The 25,010-nt window shown below is 39.5% G+C and overlaps 1 protein-coding gene across 7 annotated transcripts in view; it reads left to right on the forward strand.

Annotated features, from left to right (window-relative positions):
- Positions 1 to 13,683, forward strand: part of MAN2A1 (mannosidase alpha class 2A member 1) — a 142,770-nt gene extending 129,087 nt beyond the window's left edge. For 5 of the 7 annotated variants that reach the window (XM_036411391.2, XM_045571837.1, XM_045571838.1 and 2 more), the window contains 3 exons: positions 519 to 713; positions 8,833 to 8,943; positions 10,998 to 13,683. In XM_036411391.2, the coding sequence (XP_036267284.1) occupies positions 519 to 713; positions 8,833 to 8,943; positions 10,998 to 11,150 (459 nt within the window). In that variant the 3' untranslated portion in view covers positions 11,151 to 13,683. Of the gene's footprint in view, positions 1 to 518; positions 714 to 8,832; positions 8,944 to 9,059; positions 9,232 to 10,997 lie in introns of those variants that run through there. The other 2 variants (XM_045571834.1, XM_036411394.2) reach the window with 2 other exon arrangements.
- The last annotated feature ends 11,327 nt before the right edge of the window (positions 13,684 to 25,010 follow it).

Genomic DNA, 25,010 nt, shown 5'->3' on the forward strand with positions numbered 1-25,010 from the left:
ATTTATTTTGAGTTTTTTTAAGTCCTATCACTGGGTAACATTTGTGAAACATAGCTTTGGATCAACACATGACTTTTGATCTAGTTAAGTGTACAAATGAAATCATGAGAATATGATGAGTAAACCTCAGGGGAAAGAGATAACATTTGATGACATGTAAGATTTATGAGCATCCCAGTCCATTTACTTTAAGAGTTTTATGGTAGATTGGGAGAGTTTCTGTAAAATGTTATATCTATCCTAAAATGTTTGTGGAAAATGTTTTCAGTGCTTTTAGTATTAAAGCAACAGAAAAAATAGATTTCTACCATATAAGTTAAGTGAACAATTCTTTTATATTGCTTAGAACTGAACTTGGTAATCTGCTATGCATTTTCTATAACTGTTATTAATAAAATTAAAGTATTTATGTATTTTTGTATTTTTTTTCTATTTAAATCCTATCAGGTAATTCAGTTAACAACTTGAAAACTGCAAAATATGTAACTCTTAAGAATATTTTGGTTTTTTCTTGATAGGAAGAAGAAAAGAAGGCAGTCAGTTATCCTTCCCTTCTTAGCCACATAACTTCTTCTTTCCTGAATCACCCTGTCTTTACAATGACAGAGAAGAGCCCCGTGCCCAACCTTCAGCTGCTGGGTGAATTCTCCCCGCTACTGTCATCTCTGCCTTGTGACATTCATCTGGTTAATCTGAGGACAATACAATCAAAGGTATGTCCCAAAATCTGTCAAAATCTTACATTAGGCATCATATTTGTAATATACCTGATATAAGGGGAAGAGAAGAAGAAAAATTATTCTTAAGTTTTACTGTGCTTCAAGAAATGATTCAGAGGGCTTCACCTTTAGGCAAAATTATTATACCTTTCATTTGCGTATTACTCTATAGTGTCAATTTCAACCAGTGTGTACCTCAAGAATTTTTAAAACATGCAATATCTAACTATTTAGTCAGGGACATTGACTTCTTATCTCTTAGGTTGTCAAAAAATTGACACCAACTGATACAATAGTCATGAAAAATCAAAATTACGCCTATTTTTTTTTTTGTCAGATTGGCAAAAATAAATTTTTTGCTATGCTGCAGAATTTTAGTAATTTATGTGTTCCATGAGATGAAAAGGGCTAACAATTCCTGTTCTATTGTTTGAAGCATACTGCAATACTAATTTATTCCATTATCAGAAAAATTCTTTGTGGTGAGTAGGTCAAGGAATAACATCTTTTTCTTCTTTTTTATGGATAGGAAGCTAAAGCTGTCTTGATGTCACATAATTTGTAGGTGGAAGAACCAAGCGTTAAAATCAGCTGTCCTGGCATTTTTCCATTCATTTCTCATTGTTAGCCAGTGTTTCTGGGGAGTTAGAGAAGTAAAGAGCATAGTGTTTAATTAATTCTGTATCAGAGGCTTTGTACCTTTTGTATCTTTTTCCTGAAAATCATTGCAACCCAAACCTTTGCATTGAGAAACCAACTATTAAGGAGAAATAGAGAAATAAAATGAGACATTGCATTTGAAAAGAATAAAGCTTAGACATTTGACATCACTTTTATGTTTTGTGAAGCTAGGCTGATATTGTGAATTGACATATACTTAGCTGAAAATAGTAATGGCCTGAATATGAAAAGAAGAGAATGTTCATGTTTGAAGACAACTTAAGAGGCAGAAAATGTTTAGTTTCAGAACAAACCACTAAAACCAAATATAGTAAGGACAGTTATGGCTTTTAAAAATGTATGCTCCAGATAAAGAACTTATGCCTGACTATGTAGGAAAGTACATATAGTTTGTAATAATGAATACAAGTGGATGCATGCCTCAGCCTGCCACAGGCTGTTTGATCCCTGAGTGAACTTGTAGAACATGCCTGCCAGGTGCCAGTTACTGCTAAAGGAATAAGGGATATTGTCATGATCAAAAAAGACAAAATCCCCTGCCAACTGGAATTTAGATTCTAATGGGAGAAGAAAAAAATTTCCAATATTTGGTTAAGCTCTCTAGTAACCCAAAGGGATTGATTTGTCCATTCTCACTTCTTTAAAGACTTGTTCTCTGTCCCCTAAATTATCATAATAGGAAGATAATCATTGAAGAAAGCTGATGGTAGGAATTGGCTTAAAGAAAGCTTGGTACTTAAAATATGTCAAGGGTAATTCCATGGTTATACTAAAAGTAAAACACAAATGACTTAATAAATTCAGAAACTTGACCTATACCTTTGGGATTGTGTTCCTGTTTCTGTGTGCTATCAGCTCCAAACATATAATAGTGAATTGTTCATTTGGAGATTACAGTGTATTCTTCCTACTGAAATAAAAATACAATTAACCGGTAAACAACACAGGGCTAGGGGCGCTAACCTTGACCCATCCAGTGGAAAATACCCATGTAACTACATCAGCCTTCCAAATACAGATTCCCAACTGTCAGTTGATCCTTTAATAATGTGAGTGTGATCGTGCAAGTAAGTTGGATTGAGTAGCTCAGTTGAACAAAATCTGTGTATAAGTGGACCCATGCAGTTCATAGCCACATTGTTGAAGGATCAGCCTACGGGTTGGGTTCCAAGCAAGACCAGAGGTCTATATAGCTTGTATCTGAGTAAGCATTTTCTTTACCACCACCTCATAGTATTGGATATTTCCATGATAAATCCATCTGAGGACCACCTTAGATCAGTAAGGGCATGTCTCTATTCCTGCCTTCTCTCCTTCATCAGAAAGGTGATAAGGACATACTTGCTTCCCCATTCCCTAGGCCACTGTCTCAAGGTTCTTTAGTTCTACGCTTCAGTTGGTTTCCCTTACTCCTCATGAAAAAAGAAGTTATGGGCTCCAGCAAGAGTCAAAGAGGTGTGGTGGGGGCTGGAGATGTGCTGACCCATCGAGGTGGTTCAGTTCCTATTACCTCAGAGTCGCTGTGTTCAGATCACACTAGGGAAATTTTAGAAACAGAAACTTTTACAAACGTGCCCTATAAAATTAGGCTAGGGTAGAGATCCTAGGACTTAGTAATTCTTTAAAACTCTCAGATTGGGAAACTAAAGACCAGAGAGATTAAATGATTGATGGTTAAATGATTCAAATAAAGCTACCTTCTCAGCCGAAACCGGTTTGGCTCAGTGGATAGAACGTCGACCTACGGACTGAAAGGTCCCAGGTTCGATTTCGGTCAAGGGCATATACCTTGGTTAAGGGCACGAGAGGCAGCTGATCGATGATTCTCTCTCATCGATGTTTCTAACTCTCTATCCCTCTCCCGCTGTGTAAAAAAATCAATAATATATATATATATATATATATATATATATATACACACACACACACACACACACACACACACACATATATATATATATATATATATATATATATATATATATATATTTTTTTTTTTTTTTTAACTACCTCCTCAGTAAGTGTTAGAATCCAGAGACACCCCCTTTCTGAATCCAAATGCTGGATGTTGCCACAGACGTAGTATTTGACTTTTTAGTTTCTTTATCTTTTCCTCCAAGTTATTGGTAATGAGTTTTTGGTTTTATATAAGCCTATCTTGCTTTTCTAAGTTATATATGTGTTCCTAACCTGATCTAGCCACTGTCTAGGAACTTAACTGTTAGTCTTCTCATCTGGTAGGTCTTACCTCGAACTCTCTTCTCTTTGTCACCTCCTTTTCTTGCACTATTAGGAGCTTCAAATACTAAAGTTTCTGTACAAGTTGGAAAACTGGGTAACAGGAGCGCCACTCAAGTACACTGAACAGGAAAGCCCTGTCATCAGGAAAGGGTCATGATGAAGGGAGAAATAAGTCTTGGGCAAGAATATGCTGGAGGAAGGATCATCATAGGAGGAAAGATCATGGGTCAGGGTTCTGTAGGCTAGAATTACAGGCGCTGACATCCCGGGGACAAGAGATGGCTGAGCTGTTGAGCTAGGCTTCACAGGGCCAGTCTGCCATGAACGATATGTGAATCCACTGTTATTTTTCCAGATTATTCCCACTGCTTTCATGTTTAACTATATTTTATATCTCTAACTACATATACACTGTCATATGCATGTGTAACTTGCTCTCTGTGGAATTTCTTTTGATTTGTGCTTAACTGTTTCTTGCAAATAGTTAACCAGTCATTTCAACATCAACATCACCTATTAAATAAGATTTTCTCTCCTAACTTATTTACACCACCCCCTTCTTATAAGAAGCATTTGTACAATAAGTTCTTACTTTATTATTTTGCCTTTCTTATAAGCATTGATTGGTGCTTTATTGATCTCCCTAGCTTCTGGAAAGGTGAAAATTGTAGGGGAAAATTCTCTTTGTTGTACATATCTAAGAACTGCCATTCACCTTCCCCTTTCTGTCATGTTATCTTGTTCATCAAAATAGGATAACTGTTATTGGACATTTTAATAAATACCCTGGAAAATGAATTTCTACTAGTTATTTCCTGTCTCGGGACATATAACACAGTGTACAGGTTTCTAACCTTTCCAGCTGTCAGAATGCACTGAAATTAGAGTGCTGTTAGGCATTTTCAAAGTGTGTGAGTAGGTTGGATAAACTTTTTCACCAGGTGTTTAGGTATCCTTTAATCTATGCACACCTTATACATTCCTCCTGGAGAATAGGTCAAATTTATAGGCCCTCTCATCCTCAGAAAAAAAGTACACACATGTATTTACTATGGTTTCCAGGAATTTACTGATTTGTGAACCTCACACATCTATATATATAAAAGCCTAAGTGACCAAAAGACTGGTTGACCAGTCTCTATTACACACACTGACCACCAGGGGACAGATGCTCAATATACAGGATTGGGCTCCCTCCTGTCTGAATGCAGGGATCAGGCTCCCTCCTGTCTGGATTGAGCCTGTGAGAATCAGGCCACAACCAGCTATCTGACATCCCCCAAGGGGGGGATTGCAAGAGGGCACAGGCCAGGCCAAGGAACCTCACAAGTGTACAAATGTGTGCACTGGCCTCTAGTTACTAATAAGCAAATTAAGTTTCTTTTGGTGTGAGCCAGGAATAGCATAACTCTCACATTTTGAGCTCTTAACCACTTCAGTAGAGGAATATTTGCCTATATTCTTATGCAATACTATAATATGCATGTGTAATTTTCAGAATGGCTTTAAATTCTGCTTAACATAGGATGAATGGATGGATGGGTACACTGAAGATGGGTAGAAATTATAATTTCTAAAGTTTACTTTCTAAATTGATAAGTTTTGATAAATCATGGTTTTATTTCTGCTGGGTCTATTAATTAAATCCTCTCTGCTAGCAGCCTCAAATCAGAGGGCGATCCCCTTTAGTTTAAAGCCTTATGTTATGTTATGTTATGTTATGTTATGTTATGTTATGTTATGTTAAAGGTGGTTCTCCCTTTCTCCTTGCTGGCATCTGTGAGCACCACTTCACAGCAAGAGTAGAGGCAGGAGAATGAAGCTGTTAGAAGCACAGACTTTGGAGTCACCATCTGGGTGACATAGAGCAAGTCATTTCATTCTCTGCATCTCAGTTTTCTCATTCATAGTGTGGCAGTATAGAGCCCACCTTAGAGATGTTCTGAGGATTAAATGAATTGATGTTTGTAGAGCATTTAGAAGAGCAACAGGTACAAGGAAGCACTGAATGTTTGACAAATGAAGGTTCTTAATTGTGATAGTTATGAGCAGTTGTGATTGTTACTAATAATGAAGTGAAAATGCTGGCATATTTTTTATAAATTAGAGAAAAACTGAAATTTATCACCAAAGTAAATTTTGATGCTATTTTACTTGTATTCCTTGTACATTTTATTTAATAATTCCTCAGATTCTTCAAAACAACATACCTAACCTTGTCTCTATGCCAAGCATTATGCTGAGCATTTACTTGAATGTTATTAGCTCTCACAGTGCTGTGAAGGTAGCAGTATTGTACCTCATCTTATAGGGAGGAAACTGGCCTGGAGATGGTGGGTAATTTTTTGAGGTCACACCATCCATCAGTAGTTGGTGGTGCTGTGAGGCATGTCTCTGCATCTCTGATTCCAGTTCCCTACCCAGAACCTTATCCTGCCTCTTGCATGGGGCCAGACAGGGAGTGATAATGCGGAGTATGTTGGGGAGTATGCTGACTTATTTATCTTGTTTACTCAATAAAATGGAACACCCACCAACTATATATGGGGAAAGATCATGAATGTCCAATGTAGAGTCATTAGAGATAATTACTATTAAATATAGAGAGGATGCTTTGTGATTAGGGATATTCCTGTACATTTAAATCTTAATGCAAACTTGTTTACCACCTCAACTACTTCAAAGGTTGTAAGATGAAATAATCCATGAAAAGCTTTCTGCAGAGTCTGACACAGCAGCAGTTCCTGTTGTTGTTACTATGGTTGGCCCTTGATCTTCAAAGGGACTCTTCACAAGTGTAACTAGTTCTTGGAATTTCAGAGGTTAGATGATATATGCACACTCATAACTGATGCATGTTAGAACCAACACTTGCTTCTGGTCCAGCTTTCTCTAAGCCTGATGGCTTCATTCTGCAAGCAGACCTCCTACCCCCAAACTCCATCCTGTTTCTGGAGAAGCTCACAAGCCCCACTTAGTCTAGGAGCCTTGTGTTGGTTTATCCCCTGAATAAGTTCTGTAATGGATTTTCCCCTTTGTAACTCAATCATCCAAGCCTTCCAGGATGGATTCAGCTGCCGTTGTAATCAGAACTGTTTTTATGAAGACATTTAGTTTGTAGCTCACCCAACACAGTGCATGGAGCTGTTTCAAAAATTAGTGAATTTTCTTCCCCTCACTCTTTCCTGAGGTCCAGATATTACTTACATGTTAATGAATTAAATACGGGTCTTTAAAAATCTGTTTTCTCTTCTGGCACACACATTGTGACTACATGGTATTTTTTAATGGGTTAACCCACACTGTGACTTCGTGAAGGAGGAAGACATACGTGAGCTCCATTTTATTGGAGATGAGGAACTGATGTGACTACTCCAAGGTTTCACATTGGCATGTGACAGAGATCTCTTAGTTTTTCTCCTGCAGCTCTTAACGTTTATTATAAATGGTGTGTTTTCATGCTATTTTGAGACTGTGAAATTTATAGAAATTTTATTAGAAATCTTTATCTTGTGATTTAAACTTTCTATATGTATTATGTGGTCTTGCAATGACTCAGAATTCCTTAAGTGTCTTTTTTCTCTCCTTCAAACAAAATCTTAGCAGTACCACTGCAAAATACCAGTGTGAAATGTCATAAAACAGGTTATTCCAGCCAAGAATCTGAGGTGAAGACAGCTTTAAATTGTTCAGGCACATTAAAATCAAATCAGTGGTGGGAATGCTGGCGCTAGTTAGAAAATATGTCTCTATAGCATATTAAAAATCTTATCCCCTAGTGAGGATGATCAAGAACTTGGGCATATGTGTATATGTGGCCACAGAAGGAAAAAAGGGATCGTTTTCATCACAGTGTCAGAGGTAGGCAGCCACAACTCTATTTGAATCACTGCACAGTTCTTCATTTTTCAAAGGAATTTTAATTCATTTTATTTATTATCATGAATACATTTCCACTTAAGAAAAAATAAAATTTATTAAGATAAGTGTAATTTAAAATATTCAAAAACCTGAACCACTTATGGCATTATTATTTAAATGGATGCAAGACATTTTACTTCAGGGATATTGCGGGTTTGGTTGCAGGCCACCACAGTAAAGTGAATATCACAATAAAGAAAATCACATGAAATTTTTGGTTTCCCAGTGAATACAAAAATTATGCTTACACTATACTGTAGTCTATTAAATGTGCAGTAGCTTGTGTCTAAAAAATGTACAAAGCTGAATTAGAAAAATACTTTACACTGAAAACTGCTAACCAATATCTGAGCCTTCAGCGAGTCATAATCTTTCTGTTGGTGGAAGGTCTTGCCCTAGAGACATCAAAGATCATAGATCACCACAAGAAAAAAGTTTGAAATATTGTGAGGATTACCAAAATGTAACAGACACGAAGTGAGCAAAGGCTGTCGGGAAAATTACATCAATAGACTTGCTCAACACAGGGTAGCCACAAACCTTCAATTTGTTAAACACAGTATCTGTGAAGCAGAGTAAAAGCAAAACCCAATAAAAAGAGGTGTGCCTGTGGCTGACTTGTCATGTTTCGTATTTCTCTGTTTGCCTGCATAGAAAGAATAGCTTCTGTAATGTGAATTTAAGTGATACAGCAACCTAATAAATGTGGCTGCTGGCCTAGCAAGTGATAAGCATAACTAATTCAAGTGTCTCTTATATAAAAATAATGAACCAATACATTAGATTTAAAATATTTTAATGCAATTAGTATTCAGTAATGAAGCCTGTTTCAGTTTTAAGACGGAGTTTATATCATCATTCAGTGACCAGAAAAGGACTAAATTCAGGTATACGTTAAAATTTTATCAAGAACTTTATTCAGCTGATGTATACGTTAAAAATAAATAAAAGTGAGTGCTTTAAGAAAAACTGATAAAACAGTGTATAATAAGTGCACAAAAGGAAACCAAAGTCTTCAAAGCCTGTGAGGAAACCAAGGCATGAGATGACTTAATAAGGAACCAAGAACATAATACCACCTGACTCCTTGGAGGAGGTGGACAGGCTCAGTGCACGTGGAACCTGAGGGGAAATGCACTTGCCTGGCTTCACTGCTACACAAAGTGAGCCTTTGTGTTTGGGGATGCTAACAAAAAGGCAGTGAGTGTGCGGTAGTGACAGTGTTTGTTTTAATAACACGGTGGCATGTTGGCCCTCTGCTCCTTTGCAGGTGGACGGCAAGCATTCCGATGAGGCGGCCTTGATCCTCCACAGGAAGGGCTTTGATTGCCGCTTCTCCAGCAGAGACACGGGGCTGCTTTGTTCCACTACCCAGGGAAAGGTGAGCTGAAAGGTTTTTGTTTGTCAAGTTAGTGTGCTTTTAAATCCTTACTTTCTGCAATAATCCTAACAATAAGATAATGTTTCATTGCTTCTTCATTGATTTGTTACCCTCAGCTACAAATTAGCTCAAGTCTCCACATCTTAAGACAGCATTTTCTCAACTTTTCAGTCTCCTCGACAACATCAAAATGCACAGCTGGAACATGTGTATATTTGAATGTTCACATTGATTCTTAGGCTCTCCATTTTTTACCTAAAAAACATCTTTAAATTACCTCACCACCATATTTTCTGCTTTCTTGGATATACCCATGCATGATCTAGTTCAGCGGTCACCAACCAGTGATCCATGGACCACTGGTGGTCCTTGAGTCTGAAAGGTTGGCGACCGCTGATCTAGTTCAGAGATGGCAAACCCAAGTCCTGTGGTGGCCGACACAAGTTTTATAATAACTTAAGTGAATTTGGGGAGCAATAGGAAAGCAATAAGAAGCAAAGAGAGTATAGTCAGTGGGAGAATTCAGCCACTGACCCCAAGGCAACTATCCTGAGCTCTTATCAGTTGTTTCCCCTTGGAAACATGCTGGTCTAGATCTTCTGATGAAGCCAGATTGGCATGCAGGTTCCCACTGTGAAGGCCAAACATCCTCAGGCTGACCACTGCTGGATTTTTTTATTTCTCTTCAAGTTGGTTTTGCTCCCAGTTCCATCAGGCCTCTCCCTGGAAGAAAGCAAAACTTCAGTCTTCTACTTGTTTCTCTGAGCAGGTTGTAACTCTGAGGGATTTACAGTTGGGGTAGTTCTAGAACACAGACAGGTCTGCCCCACCCAGCACCTCAGCCAAACGAGCTCTTCTCTAAAACCTCACACATATACTGTAGACCTGACTCAACAGATTTGGTTTCAAACCTTACAAATTAGCATGTACATAGTGAGAAGAAGAGAGATGCGATAGGGGACCTAAATATTTCTCCATTTCATTTACCTCATCCTTCGTGGAGTTGGCACTAAGAAAGCACTGATAACTCTATTTCCCTTTATTATATTTTTACCTCTACCTACATTATTGTTGATAGGAGTATACTTGGTTGTGAGCATTTGTATTCTAACATTAAGGCTATGAGTCTTTTAAAAAAATATATATTTTTTTTATTTTTTTTATAGAGAGGAAAGGATAGGGATAGAAAGTTAGAAACATTGATGAAAGGAAACATCGATCAGCTGCCTCCTGCACACCCCCCACTGGGGATGTGCCTGCAACCAAGGTACATACCCTTGACTGAATCAAACCTGGGGACCCTTGAGTCTTCAGGCGGACACTCCATCTACTGAGCCAAACCAGTTAGGGCAAGGCTATGAGTCCTATGGGAGCTGTAGGACCCAGACATATTCATGCAACCTCTCCACCTTATAAACGGGACTCTGGTATGAGCCGTCCTTGTGGCAGGTTCGTCTCGGGAAAAGTGGTTGAGAACCATTTGTGTTAAGGTATTTTTAAAGCTTCTTGGTTCATTGATGTCCCTGATTTTTATTGAAAAGGGCCTCTCACATAGTAAGTTCTCAGGCTGTACAATAAAGGAATATAGCCCAGGTTGACCTCTCCTGGTTCCCACTTTCCTGTGTTTCTCCCAGGATGGTCTGTATGTTCAAGCCTGCAGATGTATATTTAATCTCCCTTTTTCCCTCATTATTGTACTTAAAGGGAACTTCAAACATATTGTTTTAGCCTGGCCCGGTGTGGCTCTGGTTGATTGACCCATGAATCAAGAGGTCACTGGTTCAATTTCTGGTCAGGGCACATGGCTGGGTTTCAGTCTCGGTCCCTAGTGAGGGATGTGCAGGAGGCAGCCGATAAATGATTCTCATCATTGATGTTTCTCTCTATCCCTCTTCCCCTTCCTCTCACTCTGAAATAAATAAATAAACTGTTTTACTCAGTCTCATACTATTTTTCACTGATTATAGAGCTGTGTTGCTAATATTTCTTCAAAGTTGATCTTTGCACCTTTTATTATTTATTTAAATATGCACCTTTTATCATTTACTTTTTAGATCTTGATACAGAAACTTTTTAATAAGTTTACTGTTGCAAATCTCGTACCTTCATCATTATCCTTGATGCATTCACCTTCAGACGTCCGAAATATAAGTGAGATCAACTTGAGGCCCATGGAAATCAGCACATTTCGAATCCAGTTGAGGTGAATCTGGCTTTCAAATTTGGACTGTGAAGCATTGGCTTATACATTTCTTAATTTAACGTGCAATAAGAAGCACATTATTTAAGCTTCTGGCTACTGTGAGAACATGAATTCTGTGTTTTGTTTTTAACCATTACATAAGAAAAAAAAAAAGCCATGCTACAACCAGTTTGGTTTTTGTTTTGTTTTTTATGTTTCTTTCATCAACTACTACCATCTGTATGAATTGATGCAACAAACAAAGAAATGTCTAAAGACAACCTCTCACCAGATTGTATCTCAGGTTAAATGCTAACTAATTATATCTGTGTTGGGGGTTGTGAAGAGATTGTTATGAGTCTTCATGTTGCCGGTCCTTTGATAATTTTACAAAAATGCCCACTTTTATTAAAATGGAATAAGAAGCTAGTGGGTAATAGCTAATGGCCAAAATGGTTGTAAACATTCATATGCATTAGAAAATGTTCTTGTGTTGAAATATGTGGAAAAGTGCAATCCATCAACCCTTATGGTATATGTAGTTGATTTTCACACCTTTTTCTAATGTACCACTTAACCCTTCCCTGCCTATCCTTTGTAAAGTATTTCCAAAAATATCCGATTTTAAATCATTCAGTAGTAGAAAAAGAGACATATTTTCATTACTTGACAATGTGGGATAGGTGCAATTTATTACATTGTCATTAAAATAGAAGAAGCAATTCCATAGGTACCATAACCTATTTTAGGTACCACAAGGTGTCTTTTTACACAGCTCATTTGAATACAGATGTTCTGAGAAGGGGTTTTCTATTTTAAAAATACCATATCAAAATAAATGTGCCTTATTTTTGTATAAGTCTTGTTAAATCTTTTAGTGTCCATATTACCGTTTAGGGAAGGGGGGAGGTTGGGGCAGGAGAGAGCGTGGGTACTTTCTATGACACATAAATTGTAAAATTTTTGCCTGACAATGCTGGCCACATTCTGATCTGTTTCATTAAATTTGTGGTGATATTACTCTAAACATTTTGACTATTTGAATGTACTGAAATCTTAGAAAACAAAACATGGGGAAAATATAGTTAATTAAAATATGCTGCTGCCAAGGAGACTGCAACTTGAAGCAAGATTCTGTAATGTGCAAGTCCACACCCTGTTTCCACTTCATAGGAGTTAACCACATTGAAGAGAATGCTTTAAAATAGACCTCGTTTGGAAATCCAATTATATGTAGCTCACCATGACTTCCATATTCAAGAATATGTCTGTTCACTGAATTCCACACTTTGGTATGAGTGCACTAACCTCCAAGTGAAGTTCTGAGCCCATGAGCTACTACAATACTTTTTATAAAATTTATTTGAGATCATTGTTAAGTTGACATTAAAATAAAAGCAACATTTAGACTATTCAGTTTTGAGTATGTTCATTTCTGAAAGTTCTCTTTGTGTTAATGAATAGATAATTGTCTGACCTTACACTTCCATTTACCTCCTATTATTCCATCATCTTTTTAGAGAAATTAAAACCTAATTTCTGTTTCACCAGGTAATCTAATTATAATCTGGATTTTTCATCAAGATAGAGCTCCTAAGATTATTGTTATGTTAAATTCATAGGTTTCTTTCACCTTTAATAATTAAGGAAACATACTGGTGGTGATAAAGATATTAAAAAGTAGTAGTTTTCATGCAATAAACATGTACTGTAAGTTTCCTTCCTGGTTTGGGAGGGATAGACAATTAAAAAAGAAACAAAAACTTCCCTTTTGTGGACGGCTACAGACCTTAAAATTGTCAGAAGCAATTTCCAGGAATAAGATCGATATTTTCATTGCATATTAAATGTAAAATCTTCCTATGGGAGTTCACTGGGTTCTGTGGTTAATCGATCTGGGAATTCTGATCAGTTGAAATAACGTATCTTGATGCAATAACAGTGGTTTTACCACTTCTGGTTGTTTAAGGATGGTATGTCCCATGTCAGTTTGGTCTTATTCAGTGTGTATTGCCACTAACTGTTCACAGGTAAAGCAGAAATTTTATTTAATGAGAAAGTTATCAGGGAAATGAAGAGGGGATGCGTTTGCTTTGGGCTGTGATCAAGAAAATTTCATCAGTGTCTCCAGCACATACTAAAAACTGTACACTTCAGTTGTAATTTTGGTGGCATATTTGTGTGCCTAGATTTTATTACAGTTATAACATGTTCAGTTGACCGAGTAGTTCATTACTTTCTCCTATTTTTTTTGAAATTTTTAATTTGGGACTTCAACTGCAGTGTTTGAGAACTCAGCATCCTTGTTTTCTACAAATACTGGCTAAAATAAAATGCTGTAAAGTGTGTTGTAAAACATTGTAATTACTTTCCCATGTATTTGTTGTACTTGTGCCGAAATGTTTTCACATCCTTTTGTCTGGAAGGAAATCTTTGCTTTCATTTTATGTTGCTTACCTTGGAATCAATAGGTTTTGGTATTTTCTCTTGGAAGATTTTATATCTTTTTGGGAACATGTAATATAAGATCTCTAATAAAAGATAAATCTTATCATGCACATGGCCCTCTAGAGTGTTCTTAAATCTTATTTTGTACCCCAAATATATTAAGACATTTTGAGTGGTAGGGTGGAGTAGTGAGGGCCTTTGTGAATGAATTGCTCCTCCTTTAGCCCAGTTCTAGTTAGAAAAGATAGTTTTCAAGGGCAAGTGGCAGATGGGATGAAGGTGGGTTTCACATCTGGGTGAGGGATCACCTTTGAGATTAGAATCTAGGAACCTTTTGAACAACATGGTGCCCATGGGTCCTAGGTCAATGAAGAGGAGCAGATTGTGATAAGATTCCACACACTCCAGGACGAAGGTGAAGAGGAAAGTAACCCAAGACACGAAGCTGAGAAGGTCCGTGTGAGCTGATCCACAAGGTGAGGTGGGTTGGAAGACTGGGATCCGGAGGCGCTCTGCCAGCCTGCTGGCCCTGACGAGCACACAGCACGCACCTAGTGGCTTTGGGGGAGAGTGCAGGATAAGTATCCAAGAGGTGGTATGTATGGATAAGCCAGGCAAATGATACATGACATGCTAACTAGGAACTTTCAACTTGTTTTGAGTGACATTATAGAGATTAATCAATTTGTATATGCCAAATTGTGAAAACCTTGAAAAATATTAATATAACTTGCATAAACAACGAAAATTACCTTCAGCTCCATAATACTTGATTACCAATATGTCAAAATAATTTGAATATTAAAACCAGTAAAGAAAAAAATTAATATAGGTGGGCATATGTTCACATGCCTAACCTGTGATAAGAAACCAGCTATGGGGTTTGTGAGACTTATTAAAGGGGTGGCTGGGAGTGGCATGGAGGGAGATCATGCAAGGCCCTGCTGCTGCCCTAATCAAAGCACAGAAGCCTGAAGAGGTTGTAACTGATGAGACACCTTCAGCACGCACTGGCTTACACAAGCACAAATAGGAAATTTATGGTCCCCAACAACAAATGTTCCAAGGGTAGCCGGAGAGCACTTCAGATACAGCTGTAGCCAAGTCTGAGATGATGTCATGCAGGCCCTGTCTTGCTCTCTTGGTTTTGCTTTTCCTCTGAGCTATTCTAATTCTCAGACAAAGACTGCATATTTGATGGCAGGATGGCCACCAGCGACCCATATTTGCATCCAGCCAGCTTAACCTCAGTGGGAAAAGCACCTTTATCTAATTTTTCAGAAAATGTCCTGGGATTAATGTCTCTGGCTGTCATCTGGTTTATAGTTAATTGACTGGCTAAGGGTAGAGTTGGATTCGACTAAACCACATGGACAAAATGAGTGATAAATTGCCCTCCCCTCATACCACCTCCCCCAATAGAAAAGGGAATTAAGTACTAATGTACTTTGGATGCTAGGCAGGCAAAATACAGTAGAAATACATTGCAGATAAAAACTAAATGTGCAGATTTAAAGAAAGCAAGCATACCCAGTTTCAGTTTCAGTTTCAGGAAAGGTTTTACAGAAGAGGACTTGAAATAGCTCTTAGAAGATGCATTTGATTTTCGCAGATACCGACAATATGTGTGTTCCCTGTAAAAAGACCAGGACACCTTACATCCCCATAATGGCAAGGTTCTTCACACATGCACTGGCCAAGATGGTAGCCACCAGCCACAAGATAGCTCTTGAACATTTGAAATGTGGTTTGTGAAACTAGGGGATTATCTTATTCTAGTTTAATTAACTTTAAATAGCAACATGTGGCTGCAGTATTAGTACTGGTCTGGAGCACACAATATGTATAAGATACTAACTAGTAGGAAATACAACTAAAAATGTTAAGTTAAAATCACATTGTGTTGGAATCTTGCTAGTTGGGGTGGTCCTCATGCCAGAAGCACGGGAATTACCTGAAAACTTGTTAGGAAGGCAGAACCTCAGGCCCCACTCCAAACAGCTGTTCATAACCTACGTTTTAGCAAGATCCCCAGGATTCACTGATCTGAAACACGTTTCAAGAGTCTTATCTCCTTATTAAACTTTCCTAAGAAACCCTGAATCCTCTGCTACCAGAAAGCATCCCCTAAAATCTGTCTACTTGTCCCACCACCCCCAATTCTAAGCTTCCACCTATACATGGCCTGCTGCCTTTGCCTCCTAACAGTTTCTCTGCCTAATTCCAGTCCTGCCCCTTTTGGTTTCTTTTTATCATATAGAATCCAAAAAGTGAAATTTAATAAGCTTCTTTCCTGTTGAAAATTGTTTCTCATTACACATGAAATAATAAAATAATATACAAACATTCACCATGGCCAAAAGCCCTACATGGCCTGGTCTCTATCCCTTCCACCAACCTCAGCTTTAGGAGATTGTGTGTGTGTGTGTGTGTGTGTGTGTGTGTGTGTGAGAGAGAGAGAGAGAGAGAGAGAGAGTGTGTGTGTGCAGAAATCCTTTCCTGACCCAAATCCATGTCATGCTATACCACTTACTCTCATACTGTTTTCTAGGGTTTTTATGGGTTTCTAACACACTAAGGTTTCCTCTTAAGGGCTTTGCTCTTGTTCCTCTGCTTCCAAGATCCTGCTTTCAGATCTTCTAAGACAGGCTCTTTGTTCCTCAGTTTAGTTCAGGTATCATCTCCAGAATCTCTCTTGATCAGCTAGTTTAGCCAGCCCTGCCTCCCCTCCTTCACTGGGTATTTTATTTCCCTCTTCTTTTCTTCTTGACAGAGCCAAACTTGAAATTATGTAGGTTTGCCTTCCCCACTAGAATATAAGCTCCAGCTATTATATTTGTTCAGCATTGTATCCCCACAGTGGGAAAAGTAGGTTTTCAGTAAACATATGTTTAATAAGTAAATGAAAGTATGTGTATCACCAGTAAATGTTGAGGAAAAATTACATTTTTCAGAATTGAAGGCTAGAAAGTCTTACATCTTCCATTGCATTTTTCTGTTCATGCTATTTTCTTGCTTAAAACCCCCAGGAAGGTCTCATTACCGGAAATTAAAGTATAAATGTTTCAAGCTGCAATCCTAGTCTCCTAAAAGTTGTGACCTCATGGAAGATACTGTAGTTGCTTATCAAGCAGCGTCTGCCGCTATGCCTTCTTTGCTAATAAACCCGCAATTTACTCATGCATCAGACAGTGAGGAGCCTCTGGAGATGAATTGTGATTGGTCTAAATTAGTCATAAGTTCTTTCTGTAGGCTGGGTGACTGATTTAGGGATTGACATGTGTCACAATCTTAGCCAATGAACTACCATAGGAGGTTGGTTGGGGGGCTTCTGGGAGAGGTCTCCTCCCTCTTCAAAAGAGGAGAGCATGTCACATTTGAGAGTGTCAAAGGCAGTGTTGTGTTGTGTTGTGTTGTGTTGTATTGTGTGGAGGCTGGAGCTGAGGCTGGTGCAACTGCAGCCATTTGCAACCCTACAAAGAGACAAGCCTAGGACAAAAGTCAAGTGGATGATCAAGTAGAGCTTGGGTCCTGTTCATGATCTACTGAATGACCAGCTCTAACTTGGTCATCTATAATAATAGAAGCATAATATGCTAATTAGAGCCGATGGCCAAACAGCAAGACAACCTTCCAGACAACCTTCCAGATGAAGCTGGAGCTGCGAGGGCCACGCTCCATGCACAAATTTCATGCACAGGACCTCCAGGATGAAATAATTGGTCATTTTACTGTTCAAACCACTTTGGGTTGAGGGTTATATTACAATCTCCTGAAAGCATTTAAACCCATGCTCTTCACCACTGCCTCAGCCCTGGGCTCTCTTGTTTGGATACTTTGCTGAATGGGAGCCTGTGTACAGCCTGATTAAAGCTTAGCTGTGACATTAGTTTACCGGTATCAGAATGCAAACTCTGTGTCCCTACTGCTCCTACCACCTTCCATATTTTGGTTAATAACACTGCACTGAATTATAAAGAGTGTTTCAAATGTAAGGTGAGAATGGTTTTTAAAAATGCAAAGTGAATCAAGGATATGTATACTAGCCTTAAGGTTAAAAATGCCTTAGTTTGCAGCATTCCTTTAGCATATATGCTAGGAGAGTGTTTCCATTCAAACAGGGAATTGGGCTGGCTCCCATGTATCAAGATGAGACTTCCCAGCATCAAGCAAAATCTGGAGGCTGAGGGGAAGGGAATCCAAGAGTAAAGGTGGGAGCAATGAGTCAGAGTGGCAAACTTCTTTGGAGTATGTCACCACACTCATTAAATATTTTAAGATTTTTCCCAAATAGATTTATATGACTGACTATAAGTGAATTTTTAAATCTCCAAACAGGTAAAGGTGGGAAATTGGAACAGTGCTATTTAAGACCGGTTTGGCTCAGTGGATAGAGCGTCAGCCTTGGGACTGAAGGGTCCCGGGTTTGATTCCGGTCAAGGGCATGTACCTTAGTTGCAGGCACATCCCCAGTAGAGGGTGTGCAGGAGGCAGCTAATCTATGATTCTCTCTCATTGATGCTTCTAACTCTCTATCCCTCTCTCTTCCTCTCTGTAAAAAATCAATAATAAAAGGCCATATTTTAAGGGCCTTTTACATAGAATCTAGTGTTCTTGGCTCCCATGTGCTACATAGCTTTCCAATTTTTTATTCACAAGCTTAGCCTTAGGGCTCATTTTCTGGTCCCAGATCTGAATGGTAATGCCAGCAAGCAAGATATGTTTTCAGGGCCTGTAAGTGTGCAATTTTTTCACTAAACCAAACAAAGCCCTCATTGGTTGGCTTTCAAAACATAATCTGCAGTTGGGGGGAGACCTTTGTTTTGGCCCATTATTTATTTATTTATTTATTTATTTATTTATTTATTTTATTTTGCCAATGCAAAAACTAAACCACATACATATTATTTTCAAAACTTGAATGTCAAGAGCAAAACTCTGGCTATTAAATAATAACAACAATGCCAATGCAAAACAACAAAATGAGAAATCAGAATTACGGACATATTATTATTTTTAGCTACTAAATGAGTCTCTTTTATTGCTGGTGTAGATTTACTGAGAGTCCTTGGATTTGCTGTACAAGACTTTGCAGAAGACTGGAAGCTAACAGAAGCTAGCATGGGCAGGAACATGATTAAAGAAGTAGCTTCCATTTCAGTCTTTAATTTCTTCAGATGACTCCATGTTGGCACCTCAGTCCCTTGTGTAGCCTTCAGTTTTCTTCTCCCACTTTGCTGTCGTCTGGGCAACTCTCAGTCCTTTGGGTGAAGGGACACAGGAGCTTCTCTGAGTCCATTGTGATGATGGACCTAACACTCTGGCACCTGAATTGGCTGCATTGCTTCTTCTTTTCTTTTATTTTGAACCCAGGGTTCGACCCCACAACACTCCGGGCCTGGCTGTTCCGGGCCTGGATGCTGCTCTGGACCTGGCTGCTCCGGGCCTGGATGCTGCTGCTCTTGAGCCTGGCTGCTACTGCTCCGGTTGGCCCATAAATGTTCCCTGAAACCAAAAATCAGAGCACTTGCCTGCCTTGGGATGGATTTCCTTGCCTCGTGCAGGACTGAAATAACTTCCGGCTTGTTGTATAGAAAGTGAGTGTTCAAGAAAAATGATTTGACTCATTTGGTCATTTTGTCTTTCTAAATGGATGTTTTAAGTGCAGTTAACAAGATTGCTTTGAAGATAAAAATCTATTTTCTTAGGTAAAATCTAGAAATTTATCCTAATTGAATCTATGGGGCCCCCTTTAATAGAGCCTGAAGGCAATTGGTTTTAATTCTGCACTGAGCTTTCAATAAACATTAATTGAAGTTGTCATCTGAGCATAGGCTCTGGGAGGAGGATTTTAATTCTCTACCCTGTGTCTAGTAAAGGAGAGAAGTTCTGCATAGAGATCTGCATTCAGATCAGGGGCAATGGGGCCATCTTAGTAGGTGGCACAAATCATAGACACTGGAAGCACAGAGGAAGGAGACTTTACTTCCATCTGGAGTGATGAGGCGGAAGGCAAGCAGATGGGAGGATGTGAGCCAAGTCTGCAAAGATAGGTCACCAACCAGCTGTGGGAGAGGAGGGTGGCAGGACACCAACAGCACAAAAACAAGCAAGCTCATGTCTGGTGGAAGTGTGTGAAGGGAAATCATTGAAAGTTAGTTATACTGTGAATGCTCCACGTAATTGGTGTCTAGACTCTGGATTCTGCAAAATAAAATGGGGTGCATGCACATTAATATTGATTTGCAAAACACATTGTAAGAATGTAAAATGAAAGAAGCATGTGTACAGTTTTCAGGAAACTTTAATATACCTATATATAATTGCCAGTAACTGTGAAGAAAAGGACACATATATCTGAATTTCTGATTTTTTTTTTTCATTATAACCATGTGATGCTTCATTAAGGCAATTAAGAAATATAAGTTTCTTATATATGAGCCCATTGACTTTAGAACTCTGAAGTAATTTTATCAGGGAAAGAGTAGTGTCTAATCTAAGCTTGGACAGAAAAATTTTGTAGGGTATTGAAGTAACAAGCTCCCTTCATTAGTCCAGCCAATCCTCTTCAGGACAGTCTCGAAGGGTTAATTTGTCAACCATAAACTGAGAAATATTTGTCACCAAGATACACAGCTACAAAATTAATGAGAGCCCTAACCAGTTTGGCTCAGTGGATAGAGCATTGAAAGGTCCCAGATTTGATTCAGTCAAGAGCATGTACCTTGGTTGCTGGCACATCCCTAGTAAGGGATGTACAGGAGGCAGCTGATCGATATTTCGCTCTCATTGATTCTTCTAACTCTCTATCCCTCTCCCTTCCTCTCTGTAAAAAAATCAATAAAATATATTTTAAAAAAAGAATTAATGAGATACATTATTTAAATGTACCTTTAAAAGGTCTATTATTTGGAGACAAATCATGTTGCTAGTCATGCAGTTAAAGTGTAGTAGAACTTTGTCATAATGCATCTCTTAGGGCTGTATAATTGAAGTGTAATAATGACAATGTTTTTTATTCAGTAAAAAGTACATATGGTGGAAGACTAGCCCACCTTACCCAGAATCTCACCCTGTTTGCATGATGAGAGATGAGTGAGGTTTCAATAAAGCTGTAGACCCAGTTCCTATAGCTTCAACATGTGCGGGAAAAGTGAAGATCTCTGGAGTACAAAATTTCAAATGAGAAGGGAACGCAAGGCACAGGGTGGCACCAGCAAAAATGACGGGTCTTTGAAACTATACACCTGCCTTCATTGAAATCTCTACAAATAAAAAATGAAATGAAAGCTGTTCAATATTTCATTATTTAAAAAGAAAATTACCTATCAGGGCACCTGATGTCACAGAGCCAGGAGACTGTAGAAGTTAGGAAATTGCCAGGGTCAAATAGAAGGCACACTGTCTTGGGGTTTGGGGAGCCCTGGGAGTTTGCTGTTGGCATCTGTGTGATTGTGACATTCAGCTACCTGATAATGTTTGTAAAGCAGGGGGTAGGAGTTGCTCATGGCAGTGGGCAGATCTTGACTTGTCTGGGAGCAATAGAAAAATAAGGGATCACTAAATGCCTATTTCTTTGTTTCTCTTCCTTATTCAGAGGCATAGCCAGAAGTAAAATAATCCTATATAATAAAGAGGTAATATGCAAATTGATCCTCATGCTATAACAGCATCACAAGATGTCTGGGCCCACAGAGAAAGCGGGGTTCCCATAACACAAGATGGCTGTGCCCACAGTGGAGGCAGAGTTCCCATAACGAGCAATCAGCAGGGACCTGAGGCTGCATGGTGCTGGGCTGCACGCCCCCACACCTGCCCAGCAGGGCTCAATTGGGGACCTCAGGCTACTCCCCCTCCCCTGGCACTGGGCCAAGGGACCTGAGGGTGGACCAGGGGACTTGAGGCTATGCTCCCCCACCCAGCATGCACCAGGGTACCTGAGGCTGCACCCCCCTCCCCACCTGGTTCGAGGCCAGGGGACCTGAGGTTGTGCCTCTCACCTGGCAGGGCTTGACGGAGTGGGGCCAGCTGAGTTTGGATCTCACCCAATGGGGGTGGGTTCAGCTGGGTCTGGGTCTCATGGAATTTCAAGATGTGCATGGGTGGCTGGTGACTTGACTCTAGGTCCCATGGTGAGCCCCAGACTCTGACAGGAGGAAGATTTTCATATACATTTTACTAATTTTCTTTCATCTCTGACACTTCCATTATAGAGAAAGGGTAAATAGCAATATTAAAGTATCTCCTCTAATTAATTCCCTTTTAATGTGCACAAATTTCTTGCACCAGGCCGCTAGCGATGATGATAATAGTAGACAACATTTACTGTGCCAGACACTATACTAGTAAACATCTGGCATTCTTGCCATTTAATTCTCACAGATACCCTATAAAAGCTGAACTGTTAACATATGTTTGTTTTTTTAAAAATATATTTTATTGATTTTTTACAGAGAGGAAAAGAGAGGGATAAGAGTTAGAAACATCGATGAGAGAGAAACATTGATCAGCTGCCTCTTGCATACCCCTTACTGGGGATGTGCCTGCAACCAAGGAATGCCCTTGATGTACATGCCCTTGATCTGAATCGAACCCAGGACTTCTCAGTCCACAGGCCGACGCTCTATCCACTAAGCCAAACTGGTTTCGGCAATATATCTGTTTTATAGAACAGGAAAGTGAGGGTTAATGAAATTGAACTGCAACCTTGTTCTGTTTAGGGTTCTGAGAACTATACAGTCCACAACCAAAGCTAGCCTCCTGCCTGGTTTGTAAACAAAGTGTACAAAGAACACAGTGATACCATTTGTTTAAATACTTTCTGTGGCTGCTGTAGGCTACAATGAGAACTGAGTAGTTGCGACAGCTGAAAATATTTACTAATGGTCCATCAGAAAAAAAACAAACACAACTCTTGTCTATCTGACTGTAGAACCCACTGGACTAGAATTTTCACTTTGGGGGCTATATCTATTATAAAGAGGTAATATGCAAGTAAATAAAATATGTTTTCTTTTAGGCTGGGACTCCATAACAGGACGCAACCAGACATGAGGAGGTTGTGCACGCAGGTGAGGCCTGGAGCCCAGAGCCTCTTTGCATGGCAGGATGCGGGGCACCTCCTAGTTTTAATTATAACAGAGAACGGGAAAGGTGGCATCAGTAATGGGAAGAGCACTCGATTTTGAGCCTGGAACTCAGGATTCTAGTCTCAATTCTGTCAGAAAGTAGCCCTGGAAAAGTCATCCAGGAAACCTTTTTCCAGACCTATTAAATAAAGCCACCCTACCTTCTAATTCCAAATTAGAACGTTTCCTAAGTACCTTTTGTGGTTTACAGAAAGCTGTTTTAGCATATCACACAAAAGGCTTGGTTCTCCATGGCTACCCTCACAGCTCTTGCAAAACAACCTTTGAAGCCCCTTTTCTGGTTATGGGATCTCTGGATAGATAGACGTTTGAAAATGGGAATAGATTATCTGGTTATGGAATCTTTGGATAGATACACGTTTGAAAATGTAAAAACATATTTCTGTTTTGTTTTGTTTGCTTGTTTTTGTGAATGCCAGTGTTTCCTTCTTCTGAAATTGTAGTAGGCATTTAGATAAACCTGGGCAGAGCAAGGCCTACGGGCCAGGTACAGAAGGTCACCAGGGCAGAAAGCCCAGGGAGCTGAGCAACGGGCAAAACTAGGAAAACAAGGACTTTGCCCCCAGGGTAACCTCTCCTTCCGGAGCATATTGCTGGTCATGCGGTTCTGACTCTCCCCGACCTTTCACAGTGCTGGTCATGCAGCTTTGACCCTCCCCTGACCTTTCCTCTGCTGGCATGTTGCTAGTCATGCAGTTAGACTCCCTCAGAGGGGGTATAAATGAGGGAACCAGAGAATAGCCCTTACGGATTAACTCACCAGGAAAATGAGGCTCTGACCTGAATCCAATGTATGTAGGCCTCAGCTGTGTTTCAGCTCCAGGCCCAGAAAAAATAGGAAAATAAGATGCGGAAGCCTAGACCAGCTACATTAACTAAAGACCTGCCCTGGGGCCCACCAATCAGTGGAGACCACAACCATGAAAGGACACACCTGAAAAGCTGATGAATATTCTATTGAATTTCTCCCCTGGGACCTTTCTTCCTAAAACCCCTGCCTTTAACGTTCTTTGAATGGAAGTCCCATAGACCTCTCCCTCCTGGGGGCAGCATCCCAGCTTTCCCCCTTCCTCTCATCAACTCCCTTCCTTTCCCCCTCCCTGTCCCCACCAGGCTTATTACCTTTACTGTCCTCTCTCCTAAGACTCATGGACCCTTCTTTTACCTCAGTAACTTGTTTCCTGAATCCATTTCTTCTACAGCTTACTTCTACCTCTGTGACTTTCTAAGTAAACTTTCTCTTATTGTTTGAGTCTTGGCTCTGAATTCTTTTCTAGCCAGAACTCAAGTACAGAGGTTGCTGAAGCTAGGTCCCATCTGGCCCTACAGGTCTTTCTGGTGCTGTTCTTGCTGCCAACGGTAAACAAAGCCTGGAGTTTTCTCTAGTGAGACTGAAGCCTGAAATTGAAGATTAAGATTAAAAAAACAAACAAACAAACAAACAAACAACCCTGAAAGGATTATGTGGAAACCTGCGAACCAACAGGAACAGTGCCTACACAAAGGCCTGTGGAACAACAGGTTCTTCCATGGAAGGATGGAGACAAATCACGTTAAATCCCAGTCTTTGGCCGTTCATGGTTAAAAACCAGTCTTGGTGTAGCTTTGCCCTGAAAGATTAAAGGAAAAAGACTGCTTAGGAAAAGTCCAGTCACTGAGGTTTGCCTTTCGCAAAGATGACTTACTTGGTAAGAAGGCTGGTGATAGGATCGCTATCCTGTTCCATGGTGCAACATAGGGATTTGAAGCAAGAAACTTGCTAGTTTGATGATCCTATCTTAACTCTTTTCTATTTAGAAAATGAAAATTTGAAGTGGGAGCAGGAACAAGATAATTAGTTGTGCATCTTCTTTGAATTCAACCGCAGGTAAGTTTGAGTCTGAGAGAAGCTGTAGGTATATTTTAGGAACAGGAAAATCTCAGAACTTCATGCTCATCATTCCCTTTGACTAATATCAGCCTGTTGGATATCAAGTTGATAATGCACTCACGAACCGAGCCTGACTTCTTCTTATGAAACAAGGCATTTCTAGAGGGTTGAGTGGTGGGTTCCATGTCATAATCCCTGGAACCTGCTAATGTTACTTTACCTGGGAAAAGGACCCTTTGCAGATGTTATTAGATTAAGAGCCTTAAGATGAGATCATTGTGGCCCATCTGTGCCGGCTCTAAATCGAATGACAGATACCCTTATGAGACAGAATAGAAAACACAGCAGGGAGGAGTCAAGGCGACCAAGGAAGCAGAGACAATGGAGAGGCTGCAGGTCAAAGAGACAAGGGGAGAGG

Source organism: Pipistrellus kuhlii, unplaced genomic scaffold, assembly GCF_014108245.1.
Source record: "Pipistrellus kuhlii isolate mPipKuh1 unplaced genomic scaffold, mPipKuh1.p scaffold_m20_p_4, whole genome shotgun sequence".
Taxonomy (NCBI): Eukaryota; Metazoa; Chordata; class Mammalia; order Chiroptera; family Vespertilionidae; genus Pipistrellus; species Pipistrellus kuhlii.